Source organism: Carassius carassius, chromosome 24 (assembly GCF_963082965.1).
Source record: "Carassius carassius chromosome 24, fCarCar2.1, whole genome shotgun sequence".
Classification (NCBI taxonomy): domain Eukaryota; kingdom Metazoa; phylum Chordata; class Actinopteri; order Cypriniformes; family Cyprinidae; genus Carassius; species Carassius carassius.
This window is the reverse complement of record NC_081778.1, coordinates 19,832,671-19,851,600: the sequence shown is the minus strand read 5'-3', so window position 1 is coordinate 19,851,600 and position 18,930 is coordinate 19,832,671. Positions and strand designations below refer to the sequence as shown.

The following is an 18,930-nucleotide window of genomic DNA, read 5'->3' as shown; positions in this document are numbered from 1 at the left end:
ATACAATGGTTAAAATAAAAAAATGAGGCATATAAAGCTACATTATCCTTCAGTTTAAAACAATGCATAGTGTCTTTTTTCTTTAACAGGTGGGTCTGCTGCTTTTGAAGCTGACCACTAATGTTGGAAAAAGTCTTACTGTAATCCTAAGGTTGAAGAAACGCACATTTGAAAATCTGTGCTCAACACCAAAATGACTGATTAACAAGAACAAATGGTGCATTCATTGTACCAATAAAACTGAAAACGGGTGAGATTTAGACTGTTGATCCCATTATAGTGGTTTTATGTGTTTTATAACCAATTAATATGAGGAAGACATTCCTTTAGTCATCCCATAAAATGTTCAAAAATAAGTGCTGGGAAACACTTAGTGGTATAGTTGCAGTGTACACGTGTTGCCACTAGATGTCATATTGCTCAAAAACAGCAGCATCTTATAAAGCTTAAACAACCTTTCACCTTCAATACAATGGCTTGCAATATCTTTGCTCAAAGTGTATGTCAGCAAAGCCATAGCAGATGTGCATTAGATTGGTATTTAATGGCATTTTTTTTTTCTTGAAAACTTCAGAGCTGCTCCAATATTCATTTGTGCTATGGCTTTCTTGGCTTTCATTGCCACAGGCAAACAGCCACGCACAGATCTGCGCTCATAAGGCAACTCCATTCAACAGTCCAGCTAGAGACCATGAGGGAAGCACTTAAAGGGATAGTTCACCCAAAAATGAAAGCTTGATGTTTGTCTGCTTACCCATTGGGCATCCAAGATTTAGGTGACTTTGTTTCTTCAGTAGAATACAAACCAAGATTTTTTGCAATCTATCACTTTTATAAGGTAAGTGGATGGGAATCATAGCTAAAACATACAATAAAACAACAAAAACATACACAAACAAAATCAAAATTAAAACCTGTGGCTTGTGACGATACATTGATGTGTAAAGACTCAAACCGATCGGTCTGTGCAAGAAACTGAACAGTCTTTACATCGTTTTTTTACCTCTGATTCACAAAATGTCTGAACTGTTAGAACTCTCCTGAGCACGTCCTCCTGTACGCGTGTTCTCAAGCAGGCGTGTGAGGAGTGTCAATGGTCCATTTAAGAGATAGGTGGCGGTAATGCACTTATAAGTCTGCGATCCACCATAAAGCAAGAAGAAGATGCCTCATGTGCCTGCTGATGAGCAAACACATAGGAGGACGCGCTCAGGAGAGTTCTAACAGTTTGGACATTCCGTGAATCAGAGGTAAAAAAAACTATATAAATATTGTTCAGCTTCTTGCAAAGACCGATCATCATGCGGTTTAATAAGGGTTTAAACGTGATTTTCAGTTCTCGGACAAGCTATGCAAAATTGCGTTTGTAATCGAACTAAATCGAACGACAATCTTTCGCGATAATGACAGTTTGCGCATCTTCTCAGTGAACTACGGCTCTGTACAGTAAATGCTGCTCAATCTGAGAGCACGTGAAAATACCACATTTAATAACGTTTTAACTCCAAATTCACTTCATAACATCAGGCAAGTGTTTAAAATAAATCCTTGTGTGAGTTGATGTGGCTTCTTAAACAGAATAATTAAGGCACACAATATTTCATTGTATTCTAAGCAGTGATAAAGGCTGTTTCGATTAGCATTTCATTACAGATATACTTTATTATGATGAAAATTATAATAAGAACTCAGATAAACCATATATTGCCGTAGTCGTGTGTTTATTAGTCAGGTTGAATCAATGAAAGCAGTTAAATTTTCTGTTTATTCAGCTGCAGCGATAAGCCTTTCCTGGATTTCTTCTGGGCATATTTGGATTGTCAGTGCGAGAGCACCCCCTGGCCTTTGGATGGATATTTACTGCTGATCACAGAACTGTGCTTCACTGAAAGATATGCATGACAATCACTGCTTCTGCCTAATCGCAATGTACTGCTTTTTCGATTTAATTATGATTAATTTTGCAGCCCTAGTTTTTGCATGTTTTTTTTTTTATTGTATGTTTTAGCCGTGATTCCCATCCACTTACATTATAAGAGTGATAGACTGCAACGGTTTGAGTTAAAAATCTTGGTTTGTGTTCTACTGGAGAAACAAAGTTACCTACATCTTGGATGTCCTGGGGGTAAGCAGACAAACATCAAATTTTCATTTTTTGGGTGAACTATCCCTTTAAAGGGACAGTTCACCTAAAAATGAGTCTTCTTCTGTCAGCATTTACTCACCCACATGGCATTCCAAACTTGTATGACGTCTTTTATAATCTCCAAGAGAATGTACAATATTTTGAAGAATGCCTCAACTGTTCGGTCCATACAATGAGAGTCAATGGAATCCAATTCTTGTTTTTGACTGTATGGACAAAAAGACATTTTCAATTGTGTCCACAGAAGAAAGCCATATAGGTATGGAACGAGATGAGTAAATGATAACAGAATTTGATTTTTTTTGAAGAACTATCCTTTTGAAAGACGTGCTATTTTAGGTTAAAGGCCAGTAGTGGTCGCTCCTCTCGTTTTTGCCATGGACTCTTCTTGTTCTCGTCTTCACCACCACCATCATCAGGGACAACCAAGTTATCTGGCCGGCTACTGTTCATGTGCATTTGAGTCTCCTCAGTCCTGAAAACATCACTATCTGTCCCCGTCTCCTCCACCATTTCAACCACAGGCTCAGGGAGAGGAGGCGGTGAAGGAAGCTCAGGTAGAGGCGACGGGGGAGACAAAGTCCCTTCGTCTTCCTCTTCCCTTTCTGTTTCCTGTAATAACCCACCTAGAGAGTGTTCTTCAGGGCTGCAGACTGGTGTTGGGCTACCGCTGTGCTCTGCATTAGCATTTGAGTCCTCTACAATCACTAGTGGTGTATATCCGACCACAGGCACTGCAGACTGAGCCTCAACTTCAGTTTTACCCCTGACTTTTTTACGAAAACGTCGGCCCGGTGTGATGTCACTCATATCAACCCCAGAGTCCAGACTGGCGTCGTTGCTTCCGACACAACTGCTGTTGCATCCTGCCCTCTGCAAGTCGATGTACGAATGGCGGATGTGGGCATTTGAGCGGCCATCCAGTGACACAAACCAAGCTCTGGGATGGGGGAGCGGCTTCCCCCCCCTGAGCTCCATCAAAGTCTTTTCGGCCAGAAGCTGATCTTCTCCGTTCATCTGCACCACATCCAGGCTGGTTTGACTGAGTGAGTTTGGGATGGAGAGATCAGCAGAAAGAGCGGCCGTCTGCAACGTCCACTCCTCAACTCTTCCACCTCGGTCGTCCCCTGTCCCTTGCGTCCCCGCTTCCTGCTCTCCTTTGCCCCATGGTTGCAGGACTTGGCCTTGGGGTTGATGGCATGCACTGAGTTCCGCCTGAATGGTTTCCAATTCGCTCTGTTCATCTGACTGCAAAAGAAGCGCTTGGCCTGACAGAGGGTGTATCCCTGGAAGTCGCATGTAGTGGGCAGGGATGACGAGGGTGGGACGAGCCTTGCGGTAGATCTCTTCACCTTGGTTGACTTGCAATTCGGAGGTGCAGCAGAGCAGGGCTCCAGGTCGGGGAAGCGGGGCAGGACGCTCCAGATGGTCTACTGAGCGGGACAGCATGTAGTCGGCTGGCCGCCGCTCGATTCCTTGCTCCCGCTCTGGGGATCCGGCAGGACTTGTGGATGTGGCTGAAACAGGAGAGAGATGGTTATCACGCAAGCCTGATTTACTCTCAGAAGAGAGTCGTCCTGCAGAGGTGGTGTGAAGCAATGGATGGGGGGACGAGGACGAGATGGACATGTGGAGGGGATGGACGGATGAAGTCACGATAGAAGTATAGCTCCGCCGGTACTCTGTACATCCCGCCGGTGAATCATAACCCTCGGAAGGATTGTTTGAACAAACCGATCTGAGGGGAAATCTCTCCACTGAGTGTTTGTAGTGATTAGGTCCTCGGCTATGGAGCTCGCCCTTTGAAGCTGCAAGCTCATTGGTGGAGGAATCGTAGGGGGTGGGTTTGAGCATAGGCGTGTGCATGTCTGGCTCTGCCCCATTGTGGTCTAGGTGAGTCTCACTGATGAGGTTCAGGTGTGACATGGAAGTAGCCTGGTCTCGTTTAGAGGCATCTAAAGCTGAGGATAGAGTGAACTTCCTGTGGGCAGGGCGCAAGCGAGCACACTTCCTCCTGAAATCACAGAAACATGCTCTCATAAATACTAGGGAAAAACTTTAATTTTTCTCTTGAACACACATGCATATATATGCAATTTATTTCTCTTAAGACATCAGATGATGCATCTGTCTATATGTTACTATATGTTACATTTTAGCAGTAAATGCACACTGTTTTTAAAAGACTTTATGCTTCTTCGGACAAAAAAGACACGCCTGCAATAGTAGAGCAGCAGACAGAGCAGGAGGAGCAGTATCAGTGCCATGCCTCCTAGTATGGCCAGCAGGAAGACTGTGTGATAAGTGCTAATGTCCTTCGCCACCACTGGACCTACAACAAAACATACATACTTGGTGTTCAGCATAGAGGAATCCATCCATCCTATTCACATTTCCACTGTCCTCCACATTTAAACATTATTTTCATGCCAAACTGAAATCCACCCACATAATGACATTATTCTCTCAGTTGGTGGATATGAAATAGCACAGCGAATGTGCAAACAAATACAGAATTCAATAAATTAGTCTGCCACAAAGCACTTGTATGTTTGCCCATTGGGCTCCTCTCTCCATTAATGGCCATATAAAAGGGTCAAAGAATGCAGAGTCATCTAAACAAAATTGAAAAATAGAAAAATGTCCATAAATGCATGAGTGCTACCTGTGTTTATGGGAGACATGGCTGCAACCCAATAGCCAAGCTGAGGGGCAATATATGTAAGAGTTAACTGCTTCCCCTCTCTCTGGACGTATCCCAGACTGCTCTTCAACCAGGCCCCTGCATAGACACACAAAATACACATATAAAACATATTTAATGTAAAATATTTCATTTTATATTTCTATAATAAATATTTTACATATCACAACTAAAGTACAACAAAATACAGGCATTTAATTAATCACAAAGGGAATATAACCCTCAATCCTTAGGACATCTGCGGTCAGCAGCTGATTTGAGTCGTGAGTGATTTGAGTTGTGACCAGGCAGTGCAGATAACACTCAAAACACTTACACCGTACTGTCATCCTATGAGGTTTCTCTATCGATTATGTAGAGTGCATTCATTAGACTTTCTACTGCATTATTCTACCTATAGATGCTTTCCCAATTGTTTATGAGATCCGATGGGGATTAAAGCTATGCCAACACAAACCGCAGGAAGTGCTTCTATCAGGATCTGAATCTGGGTTATCATGCATCCATGATTCAAATTCAAGTATTTCCATATTTCCAAGAGTCTTAACTGCATTCACTCAGTGAAAGAAATGCACATGTTGAATTTACCAAGCGGATATGTAAATTGGTACACATTTGAGGATGGGGTCATATGTTGCCACTTGGTGGCAGTGTATGTTGATGGAAGGATTATGGAGGACTATATAATGAAGACAGAAGAAAGAAAAGAATAACTAATTTAGGTAAGAAAGAACAATATAATGTTTGTCTACTGTAGAAAACCATAATGAGAGGGAATTCATAATTTCTTGGTGCAAGGCTCCAAGTATTTTTGCTTTTTCTCCATAAGCACCAGAGCTTTTATTGATCTGATCTGTACCAGATAAGCAAACACTGCATTGGTGACACAGTTCACAGTGTACTGAGCAAAATGCAGATGTGCGCAAACAGAAAAGAGAGGCTAAAGAATGATTCAGCATTGTTTACACACAATTATCTCCAGCCACACGTGATTGTTTGGGCACAGGAATATATATATATATATATATATATATCTGGCAAGCAAAGAAAGTTTAGCTTGAACTGCTTTGTGCTCAACATTACACAAGGTGTCTGCCAGTTGACATTTCACAGTGTATTTACACTAATGAACTACCTTTGATTCAGTATCCATTGCATTGAGTTAACCGCAAAACATCCAGCATAGAGTAGGAGATCACTATATTTGCATACATTTATAGATTTAATTTTGCATACACTATTGTTTAAAAATGATATTATTATTTTTAATGTTTGAATGGAGTCTCTGTTCAATAAGGCTGCATTTATTTATACGGTAAAAACAGAAATATTGTTGAATAATTCAATAATATTGAAATATTATTACAATTCTGTATAACAGTTTTCTGTTTTAACGCATTTATAATGTAATTTATTCCTGTGATGGGAATGATGAATTTTACAGCACATAGATCAATTTTTACATATTTTACACGTACGAGTGTGTGTGTATATGTATATTTAGGCGTGCACACACTCACACAAACAATTATTACATTGGATTCAGAGACACAGTGAGCATAATGCCTTAAATGTGAGCATTTAAAAGAAGCGAACAGACACAAATATGGAACCAGGTGACTTTGTTTGTTTATTATGCTGCAGAGCCTGACCAGTTTTCATTGTAGTGCTCCAATTATTAAAAAAAAACTGGGAGGAACAGTGTAATTAAATGCAGCGTGATACAAGGGGCTTTACAGTCTAGTCTTTATCCCCGTATCACTGCAGACAACAAAGCAGCTTACATCTCTGTGCCCTAAGAGAGAAAATCAGTTAGTGCCAGTCACTGTTTTCAACCTCATTCTCTGCTCTGTTTATGAGCAGCTGCTAGGAGACAACAGTGATAACAGAGCAGTCCAGAGAAGAGGCCTGAAGTTATGAATTCTGAAAGGGTTTTCTCTTAGTACTTCATCCTACATTCTGTCTCTCAACTGTCCCTCTTCGCAATCTGATATAGATTCAGACATATTCATTCACTGCATGCTAATTTCCAGTTTTGACATTTAGAGAACCATTTCCATCATTTCATGCTCACTTAATCCCTAATAATTTAATAGCACTGCTAAATGTAATTTTCAGCAAATCTCAAAATAAAATAAAACATTTTCATACTACACATTATCTTGTGAGGCTTCAATTCACTTTTAGCATTAAAAAATCATCATAATCATTTAGCATCATAAATTACACCAGCGGTCAACAGTCAGTGAACCACCAGTCAGATCCACCAGAAAACCTCTGCTTTAAAGCCACAGACATGTACAGGTTAAATGTTTATTTTCATGATAAATTCGGTGTATGTCCTTCTTTCAAATTAAAGCATAAATACACGTAGCTAGGGTTGGGTACCAAAACCCGGTGCCATATACCTATGGAACCGGTATGCACCGAACCGAATAAGAACGCAGATTTCGGTGTCTCATTTCTGTGCCTCTTAAATGCCTGAGCGATCGATTGAAATATTTGTCCTGGATCTCCGAAATTTATATAAGAAAACACTGGCGTTGCTAGTAGGGCTGGGTATTGTTCAGAATCTTTCGAAAATCTTTCAGGCACCGTTTAGGCACCGGTACCATTTAAAAAATATCGAAATGTCACCGGTATCGCATAAAACCCAATCGATACCCAACTTTACACGTAGCATGTGTATGTGGCACGGCTAACACAGAAGAACATACACAGCATACGGTGAAATGGAGAGACACAGAGGAGACTGTTCACAAAGGAATTGTTGAATAGTTGTTACTTTTTGTAAGCGAAAAAAAAAACTAATTCTCGTTGCTCCATAACATTACGGTTGAACCACTGAAGGCAGATGGATTATTCTGACAATGCTTTTCATACTTTTCTGGACCTTGACAGTGTAACTTACTTGGCAGTCGATGGGACAGTCTCAAGCCTCCCGGTTTTCATCCAAAATATCTTAAACTGTGTTCCGAAGACAAACAAAGCTTTTACGGGTTTGGAACGACATGGTGGTAAGTGATTAATGACAAAATTTTCATTTTGAGGTGGAGTATCCCTTTAAGCCTAAAACAAGCCAGCAGATACACCAAGCCTTCAAAACAACAGAAAAGCGAGTCCAGGTTATCAAGTATAAGAGAAATACAGCATCGCTTGTCATCCACAACTAATGCAAAGGAACTTGGTTGATAAAGAAAATCCACAGATGTTCATTAATGTAACATTTTTGAAGCAATACATTTATGACCTCTGGCACAAGATCCTGTGTATTTCATCTCAAGTCTGGGATTAGAAATGAAAGCCACAGTGTGAAAACCCCTTGTGACTTGGATTTGATTTGAAAGATTTATTTTGTTTGTCCATTATTGGGATTATTTGATTGAGTATTTGCATACTTAACAATTTCCCTTTCATCATATAAATCTGTATAATCTCACAAAAAAAATCACAGCAAAAACAGCAACTTTAACAGGATGTTTTATAACAGAATCTGTATGTGTGAGAGAGTTGGGCAATGGGTCCAAATTCAGTTTCTGAGTTTTTGACCTGAGGAACATTTTCCCATCAAAATTCCTTCAGAAAGATTGAAAAACAGTCATGTTGACATCATTCCCACCCAGCTCAGTTTGAACTTTGAACCTTTGGACTTATTGGCCTCAGAAACCAGGAAGACAGGAAATCTGAAGGCTTTGAAGAGATCACAACCTCACATAGAAACGCACAGTAAACTCGCCTCGGGAAGGAACAACCTTCAGCACCTTTGGCGTAAAAATTCATTGCATAACCCCTTAGATGTGATTTGTTAGTAACAGTTCATGTGTTTGTGTTTACCTTAACATGCTCTAAACAGGAATGCTTGAATATCTACTATAAGATGAATGTGTGTTATAAACTCACCCAGTTTAGGGTCAAATCTCCAGGCGGGGATGTGATCATTCTCTTTCAAGCCACTGTTTGCAGGAAGAGGGATGCTCACACTGATTGGCTCGCTAACATGAAGCTCCGCCCCATCGCTTCCCAAAAGATGGACACTTATAGCAGCTACAGGAGTCAACTCGAACTTCTGATCACTGCCTATGAGAAGGAAAAATAAACAGAGTATGCACACACAAGGTGAGAAAAAAAGACAAATAAAGAATATATTATAGACAGTAGTGTCAAACAGTTTGGGGGGGGGGGGGGTAAAATTTCTTTCTAGAACTTTCTCTTAAAAAAGCTGTTAATTTGAAGGCAGTATTGATCAATTTAGAGTGAAAATAACTTTACGATTACAATAAAAAAGTATTTTTCCCCATTTTTTCTCATTACAACACTTTTAATGCAAATTAAATATTTGCCTCAATACCTCAATCTCACAATCACTTAATTTTACAGACAAAACATCATAACATTACATATCATGTAAATTCACTGCTGTTGATTTTTAAAAGTAATGCCTACTAAGATTATGTGTCATGTCATCCCTAGTCCTCAGCTCTCTTGTGTGTTACCTGTGTAATTGGGATGAAGTCCCTGAAGGTAGGGGAAGTACTGTGTGTCTTGTGTTGAACTGCTCACAGTTAAGAAGGCGGTCAGGTTGGTGTAGGTTGCATTAGAAGGAAGACTCAATGCTCTTCTCTGGAACTGAACCCATGGCTGCAGCTTTGAACCTACAGATGTAAACCATACACCTACACAACAACAACAACAAAAAAAGATAATTAACAAGGTTAATGATTTGCCATCTATGATATAACCCATGCAGCTCCATTCTTTCATCTCTTTCCCTCTCCTTCCAAACGGAAAGATCAGCAGCTGATGGAGTGCTGGTATTGCAGCGTGTGTCTCTTGAGAGAGATGATGTCATTATATTTCCATTGTGGCAGATCTCACATACCATAGACATGAGACTACACTATAGCCCACATGGTCCTTAGTACTCCACTAAACTAAGATAAAGACCCTCAGTGCTAGGGGTGCACAATACACTACAGTTCAAAAAGGCTGTGATCAGTAAAATAGTTTATGGTTTAATTTTTTTATGCTGTAAAATGTTGCCATGTAGCACTCAAAGCTGATTTTAAAAACTGCAATAACTTAGTAACAATTTAGTAACAACATTAAATGTAATCGTCAGCAAATCTCAAAATGAATATCCATAATATTCATATTTCATACTGTACAATAAAATACTATGATTACAAAATTTACTTGTGGCATTTAAAACAATTGATTTTAGAGTTTAGTGCTTCATTTTTCATTTGTTTAATACTATGCAGTAGAATTGTATTACCGGCCATTTATCTGTTATTGACCACCATGAAAAACCTTACTGGTGTTTCTGTGGTGATTGAATGTTTTAGGGGACGGGATTGGGGCGACGCTCTGAGTGAGAGTGCAGTGTTAGTGTTCCCCTGAGACCCATAAACATGTTTCTCTCCTGACATACCACACTCATCGAGGGACAGGTTAGAAAAAGAAAGAGGTTGCTAGGAGGAAGAGTAAAGCAAAACAGTGCAAGAAAAGAGCACGTGGGTAACAGGGACACAGGTAAAGGAGAAATGAGAAAGATTGGTTTGAAAAGCAAATTCTTCACATTCTTGCTTTGTGTGTGTGTGTGCGTGTGTGTGTGTGCACAAGTGTGTATACAGCCTCTCATTTCAGTGTGGTATCAGACTCACACAGAAAGCTTTAATTAGCATGAAGTCTCATGAGCCACGTGGACAACAGGACAGAATGATAGAATGTATTATATTAGATAGTATATATTATACTCTGTGCAAAGATATGTAATAAGTGGCTTACATTTTTGACACAATATTTTCAGCATGGACTGCTTCGCTCTATTTTGCCTCTGATCAACACTGGTGTTTCGTTTCTGAATGATTCAGCATGTCAATTCATACAGACCATAGACTGTATAAAAACATGGACGTAGTGTCCGTGACGTCACTCGTAGACTCCTGAAGTGTGGTTTCTGAAGCCTAAAGTGTGCAGAGCGGGCCGTCGCCATCTTGGCAGCGCGTCATCGCGCGACTCTCCCGGACAATCAAAAATGGGCAAAAAGGCGGGAGCTACTTGCTGAAGCCACGCCCACCTAGCGCGACGGCAGTGTTTGCGCGACTCAAGTGGCCACGCCCTTAATTATGCAGAACTTTAAGTCTTAATATAATTTAAGCGGATGAGTTATAAAAAAATTTACCCCCCTCACAGTTGTCATGAAGGGCAAAATTAGCTATTTAGACCAAAATCATTTTTTGCACCAGGCTGTAAACATGTTTTTTTTATGCTGTAAAGTTGGGCATTTTAACATGGGGAGTCTATGGGACTGACTCCCTTTTGCAGCCAGCCTCAAGCGGCCAGTCGATGAATTGCAGTTTTAGTCACTTCCTTATTGGCCTCAGTAGAGAGAGAGCGGGAGGTTGGGGCTCGATACAGACAGCTTTTAAATTCGAAACTGCATTCTAGTATATAACTTCAGCAAGTAGCTCCCGCCTTTTTATATAACTATTTTTACCATACCTTTCTATGGCAAGAATAGCAGGAGAAGTACACTTATACATGGTTCTGAAAACAGCAAGTCACTTGCTTCATTCCTGAATGAATGTTTTGAACTAATCGGGCAAATGAGTGAATCAATGGATCACTCATTAAAATAGTGATTTGGTGGTTTTAAATTAATATTTAAAATATCATTTCGCAGTTCTATATTCAGTATATTTTACATTAACCTCCTGACATTATTTATGCAATTCTAACTGCAGTGTACATGCATTTGTTTAATCTCTATGTAGAATTTAATAACCTGTGTAAATACATCTACAGTAAATGCTACTTTAAATGCAACTTGTGTTACACTTCTGGAGTTAAAAGACAGATTTTGTTGATATTGATTGATGGCCAACCTTCCAGTCTTCAGTGTCACATGATCCTTCAGAAATCATTCTGAAATGCTGATTTGGTGCTCAAGAAACATTTCTTGTTATTGTCAATGCATTACTATCAATAAAACATATTGATGTTTGAAACAGATTTTTTTCATTACTTCAATTCATTTAATGAATCTGTGCTGAATAAAAGTATTACTAAATATCTTACTGGCCCCAGGTTTTTGAACAGTAGTGACTATTAGTAGTGATATATTTATTTATTTCATATATAAAAATCACACTTGGTTTAAAACTCTTATCTAAAAAGTGTTCCCCAAAATACAGATTAAAGATTTTTTTGTTTACATAGAATAATAAAGTGACAATACATGATGTTAAATGGAGTTTTTAAAATGTTATGACTTCCAACATGCTGACCTATACAAACAAACATGCGCACACACACACACACACACACACACACACACAACACTAGGGATTTGTTTGGCCGTTGACTCCAGACACACCCTCACTCTCTCCTATATTACAGGTAGTTCATTAACACGCTCTTTTCAATCCCCAGTGAAGCAGTGTGTGTTGTCATGTGTTAATAATAAAAGTACATCCACATTAAAGATTCTTTACAGAGTTATATTACAGAGCACCTCAAATCACAAAAACCTTTAACCCATGTTTTTCTATTTCTTGCAGGACATAAACGCAAATAAAATTAAAAAGAAACCAAAACAAATAAATACATATTAAACCAATATTTTTGAGGTTGTCTTTTTGCATCTTTGAGGGAGCAACATTCAAAGTGCACAAACCGTAACAATGACTAAAAAATATAACTGAGTTAGGTTCACAATGTCTATACTTACAGAACAATAGGCAGCATAATAATCTGTTCAAACACACACACACACACGACTGTTACCTTGATATCCAGAGACGATCTGCACCACGTCATCGTACACCATCAGAGTAGCAGCCCTCTCAGGAAGCAGATCCAGACTGAGAGATGAAAAGACTTGAAAGCACACACACACACACACACACACACACACACACACACACACACACACACACACAAACAAAGTGATAATTAGGAAGATGAATCACAATCGGGCCTGCACACTCAGTATCCACAACATCTCAATACCTCTCCACTGAAAATAATCTTCTGTTCACTCCACAGTACTAAATCTCAGCACCCTGAAACATCTGCGTGATTGTGCTGCGTTTAGGAACTTAGGTACAATTTATTTTGTCTGCAACTGGTTAGTAGGTTAATCTCATTAGATGTAATGGAACACTCTGTTTATTTCTAACAGCTTTCTGAATTCCTGCTCAAATCTAGTTTTAATTTCCTGTCCCAGATCCTCTACAGAATGACCGAAAGGATGTGTCACTCTCCAAGAGTTACAGTAGAAGTAATCCATCCCATTAATACAATCATCAAAGCAAAGAAATAAGGCTTTAAAACATGCCTTTAAAAAAAAAACTATTACAGAAACTGTTTAGTTGAAGAGAAAAAAGTGAGACGCCACATAAAAAAATTACAAATATCCATGTTTTTACTATTTATATTTTTTTATGTTATTAAAAAAACACTAATAGTTTACAAAAAAAAAAACTACTAAAAACAATTGTTTTAAATGCTACTAGTGAATTCAGGCATTGCAATATTATAATGTACAGCATGGAAAAAGGATGTTGATTTTGAGACTGGCTAAAGACATGTAATAGTGTTATTAAAGGATTTCAGTTTTTAAAATCAACTTTACGTGAGTGTTCGATAACAGGAAAGGTAATGTAAATGTAAAACAGAGCTAATGAGCATGTAATATATAATCCAATATGAGATCATTACCAGGAAGCCTGATTGGTCGCCATGGAATGGAGTTGGGTACGTAGCCACGCTTGGTTGCCGTCACTACAAGAAGGTCGCCAAGGCGATAGGGGAACCTGATAAAGGCATTGCCATCGGCACCAGAGATATCCGAGGCAACAGGGATGTGGTTAGTGAAGATCTCCACGGTGACACCAGCGAGAGGCTGATGAGTGCTAGTGTCACTCAGGTGAACCTTCAGAGCCACTTCTGTAGAAACAAAGAATAACGTCTTAAATAATGAAATGTTGTTCAAATATATTTCCGTATTAACATTAGCCATTTATTTGCAAACAAAAACAATTTAATTTCTATAAAAAAATTTATCTATGAAAAATGTCACATTCTGTAAATATACAAAACTCAAACAAGAGTTTAAGCATAGTACAAAAAGTAAGCATCATCACCTTTCTAAAGACAGAGGAAATTGTGAAGCACTGAATTATTTAAAATGCATTAAAAATCATTTGTTTAGGCTTACAAATTACTGAGGTTATGTTGTATGTATGACAAGAAGCAATTAGTGCACATATGAGCCAGTCAGAAACGACCAATAGAAATGAGTAATTGTATTACATGTGACCCTCTTTAATTATATAAAGTGCACCCAAAGGTTGACGTTGAAAAATGTTCTTCAGGTTCCCTTGGCTGTTAACATAAAAATCCTCAAAGAGCACTTAAGGAAAAGAACCAATCAACACGGCCAATGGAAACAACTGCTGAAAACAATGGGCTGCTTTTCCTTTCTCTAGGAACCTTCGGCTTCTTTAGGAAGACACTGCAGAAACATGCTTCCTTTTCATTTAGCGATGCACATTCCACATGAACAAATCAAAGATAGCACAATGTTCTTGGGTAGAGACAGACCAATGCAAGTGAATACTTCTATTGTGGGGGGAAAAAAAGGGGAGAAGGTTTCTGTGCTCTGTTTTATCATTTGTATCCATTTAAGTCTGATTCTAAATTCTATTACTCTGCCTGTTTAGCTAAAAAACCTGTTGGTTTGCTTTTCTTTTGTAAAAGAAAGGCAAAATCTGACTATTATAAAGGGAAAAAACAAAAAACTTGACAAAAGGATTTATCCAGTTTAACAAGCATAAGAATGTGACCCTGGACCACAAAACCAGTCTTGAGTCGCTGGGGTATATTTTTAGCAATAGCACAAAAAAAACATTGTATGTGTCAAATTATAGATTTTTCTTTAATGCCAAAAATCATTAGGATATTGAGTAAAGATCATGTTTCATGAAGATATTTTGTAAATGTTCTACCGAAAATATATCAAAACTTAATTTTTGATTAGTAATATGCATTGCTAAGAATTCATCTAGACAAATTTAAAGGCGATTTTCTCAATTTTATTTATTTTTTTATTTTTTTTGCACCCTCGGATTCCAGATTTTCAAATAGTAGGATCTCAACCTAAATGTTGTCCGATCCTAATACACCAATAAACGCTCAAACAATGAGGAAAACCTGAATGTATAAGCAAAACGAACACCGGACAGACCCAAAACAAATTGTAGAAATTACCACACTTGAATTGCCAAGTGATGACATTTATATAACACATATTAACATTAATGTACAAATTTCAGTGTCAAAAAGAGTTATAAAGATCTTCAGGAGCCATTTATTAATGCATTTTAATTCAATCCACACACTTGGCAAAAAGATCATAGCACTTACTAGAGTTTGTATAAAAACACAGCCTTACCTATACTTGTATGTTTGAAAGGCACCAGAAAGCCAAAGGAAAACAGTCCAAAACACTGACGCACATGCACACACACACGAGTTTAAATGCTGTTCACATCACGTCACTTCCCTCCCCAGTGATTCATCAGTGAAGACAGCTGTGTGTACAGGCACTGACCCCACCTAAAGAGCACAAACTGTATGCAAACCCTGAGAACCGTCAGAGCTCGGATTAATACATGCTAAATAAAAGACCAGGTACAGTCAGCTGGCCATTATCACAACACCAACTGACAAGGCGAACACGTCTCGAATCACCCTGAAGGAGTGTATTTTGCGATAACGACCGGCTGACTGAAAGTTAAACTACTTATTACATGGCTACTTACCGAACAAGCAAACAAAGAGATGTGAAATACTGATCTGAGTAACTTAGAGTGAGGTTGATGATTAAACTAGAAACACAGCTCAAATACACAGTTTAGCGGTCATTAATAAAAATATTTAATGTAAAATACTTGAATTAAAACATCAAAACATATATAATGGACTGTGATCCTTATATACTTTTGTACTAAATATGTATCACAGTAAAAAAAAAAAAACCCTAAGAAATGTTAACTGAGTTAGTTGAGAAAAGGATCATGTGACTCTGAAGACTGGAATAATGGCTTCTGAAAATTCAGCATTGCCATCACAGGAATAAATTACATTTCAAAATAAATTAAAAGCATTAAATTATAATTAATTTCACAATATTACCGTTTTGACTATTTATGACCAAATTGGTGTTGCCTCAGTGAACATAAGAGACTTCTTTCAGAAACATCTTGCTGACCCCAATCATTTGAATGTTAAAATGAAAAGTCAGTCAGCTTTGTAGCGTTTTTTTTTTGACAAATATACTGCTCTCACTCTCACAGACTGTAATATTTGCCCTTTCAGCCCAATGAAAGCACAGCAGCAGCAGCAGCAGCAGCAGCAGCAGCAGCAGCAGTTCACTCAGAGGACATGTGTGTCACAGTGAGGGAGTGTATTGATCACACTCAGTGGAGAGAGATTCTCAGAGCACGGACATAAATCCACAGACCAATCAGGACATTAGTCATACAGAACACTTCATTTACACACAACACAAGAGCCTTGCCTTAATTAAATAGTCACCACAGAAGAATAAAAATCATCTGAAAAGCAGTTGAATAGAAGTTAATTTGTTCACAAATGTGTATTGTTTTAAATTTCTGATTCAATTTCTGATGAAGGAATAAGCACAATTCTTTCTGACTAAATATTGGTTATCTTTAGACCTCAGTTGAATTTGTTACTATCAGTAGAGGTGCCTTGTAAGCCTTTCTGAAACCTTAGGAGAAGCCTTCAAACTCAAAAACATGGTATGTTCAGTCTGTGACTGACTGGACAGAAGGCAGCTGCTTTAGGTTTCATCAAAATGTGCATTTAACTTTATTTCATGTATTCATGATCACTATGGTATAATCGGTCCAGCATAATTCATTTATTCTGCAAACAAAAGTTTCTGATACCATCTAACACAAAAAATGTGAAGTATTCAGCTGGTCATGTGATCTCAATATGGCAGAGTTCTCATTTTGATTGCGTTTATCACCATGTTTGTGAAATGTACAATAGATTCCTTTATGAGTGAAATTTAACTTGTATGGAGGAAAAAATACTTTGTGCACTTCAATTATTTCAATGAATAATATTAATAATAAACATGATAAATAAAAAAGCAGGTACAATAAGCAGTCACCTGTGGTCTTTTTCTCAAAGCACAGGTGCAGGCGGGTGTCATCCCAGTGCTCTTTGCTGTGTTTACTGTGAGCAGCTTTTGAAATGTTAACCGGCAATCTGAAGGGAACGCAGTCACCCAACACTAGGTAAATATTTGACTTGAAAAATAGCACCGCGATGAATACGAAGAATTTTCCTTTGCCTCAAGCTCTACTGGGAATTGCTGAGCTGCACAGAGACAATAAAGCCGTCCAACGCCTTCACTCATCCTGCACACATTCTCTCTCGTTCTCTCCATCTTTTAACCCACAGTAAGCTCCATAATAGACACTTTTATCCTGTTCCTGAGCCTTTCACGTCTAATGCTCCTTTTATAACATTCTTTCCCTAAACAAGCACACACAGATGTTTTTATTTAAATTTAAAGCTAATTATACGACAAATTTGGATTCATTATATATTATATTACCCTTTTCTTCCAGTTAAAAATACTATAATATTTAGTAATAGCCTCAGATATTATCATTTCAATTTGTAAATACAGTAAAATCATGAACGATAGAAATATAGTGTGTGTTATATATACAAATATATTATCAGTACTTATTTTATTAATAATACTATTATATATTTATAAACTTTACCAAATACAATTTAACATTTACTGGGATGTAAAATCTAGTCTGGGGAAATTCAAGATTAAAAACATTCTGGAGAAATGAAAAAAAAAAATACATAAGACCAGCTGTTTTACTTAAACAAGCAAATCAAAGCATAATTACATGAATAAATTGTGAGGGGGTATCATCATAATGATGCTTGATTCAGTACGTAAGTGTGTTTCAGAATTCTGCATAAGATAATTCAGCGAAGATCATTTCAGCTAATAAAACAAAGACAGCTTGTGTGCATGTGAAAAGTTTTTTGGTCTCAGGAAAACTCCAGTTAACTTTTAACCTATCAGAATCAATATTTGTCAGTGTTCTCCAAAGAGTTACTCATTGTTTCACAGCAGGACCGTCTGAAGCACGGCTCCGTTCTCTCTGGGAATTCCCCTCTCCCTCCTCCACTGGAAATGATACACACATGTCATGATGTGAACTGCTGACTCCCTCTCTGAATCTGACATCACTGCTTCCCTACAAGGCATGTGTGTACAATAAATGTTCATGCATGGCAGTGCTGTCTGGTCAACCTTTAGCCTTCAATTGCATAAAAGCTGCATCAGAGTCTCAGACTTTGTGACTGGGAATGTGTGAGTAGAGCATGTTTTCTGATACTCCATAAAGTATTTTCTGGAAAATATTGTCATCAGCTTATAAACCTTTTGAAGCTACTGAATTTATTGTCAATATTTTGATGCAGTGTTTTCTATCAGAAAAAGAATAGTTTATTCAAAAAACTAAATCCTGTTATCATTTACTCCAAATCAGTTTGATTTTCTTTCATGGACCACAGAAAGAGAATTTTTTAATAATGTTCTGGTTATTTTCCCAATGCATTTACAAAATCATGGGGAATGAAGCTTTCAAGCTTTAAACAGGACACAACGGCACCCTAAAAGTTGATTATTTTTCAATAAATCATTTCACAAAAGCGCTCCAAGTGATTGAGTCATGACTCTAACTTAATGCAGTCAGTTTGTTCCTCACACAAAGCTACCACATGAATTTAGATGAAATGTATGAGTCTTTAAACAGTTCAAGCATGCTTAATGCAATAATTCCAACTGCATTTTGACATTTAGTAGGGCTGCGCAATTAATTGAATTTCAAATCTCAATTACAATTATAGATGCCACAATTACGTAATCGTTCAAAGTGACAATTAATCGTTCAAAGTCCACTTATGTTTTTCTGCGTGCTTAAGATGCGTTTTTTTACGTTAT

At 38.0% G+C, this 18,930-nt stretch overlaps 1 protein-coding gene across 2 annotated transcripts in view; it reads right to left on the bottom strand.

Moving 5' to 3' along the window:
- Positions 1-2,101: 2,101 nt before the first annotated feature.
- The window catches only part of LOC132103103 (protein FAM171A1-like), a 37,187-nt gene continuing 20,358 nt past the window's right edge, over positions 2,102-18,930 (bottom strand). Inside the window, exons 1-8 of one of the 2 annotated variants that reach the window (XM_059507931.1) lie at positions 15,310-15,522; positions 13,575-13,802; positions 12,639-12,731; positions 9,344-9,502; positions 8,751-8,927; positions 4,812-4,928; positions 4,364-4,478; positions 2,102-4,160 (exon numbers count right to left, since the gene is read on the bottom strand). In XM_059507931.1, the coding sequence (XP_059363914.1) occupies positions 2,477-4,160; positions 4,364-4,478; positions 4,812-4,928; positions 8,751-8,927; positions 9,344-9,502; positions 12,639-12,681 (2,295 nt within the window). In that variant the 5' untranslated portion in view covers positions 12,682-12,731; positions 13,575-13,802; positions 15,310-15,522 and the 3' untranslated portion in view covers positions 2,102-2,476. Of the gene's footprint in view, positions 4,161-4,363; positions 4,479-4,811; positions 4,929-8,750; positions 8,928-9,343; positions 9,503-12,638; positions 12,732-13,574; positions 13,803-15,309; positions 15,523-18,930 lie in introns of those variants that run through there. The other variant, XM_059507930.1, reaches the window with a different exon arrangement.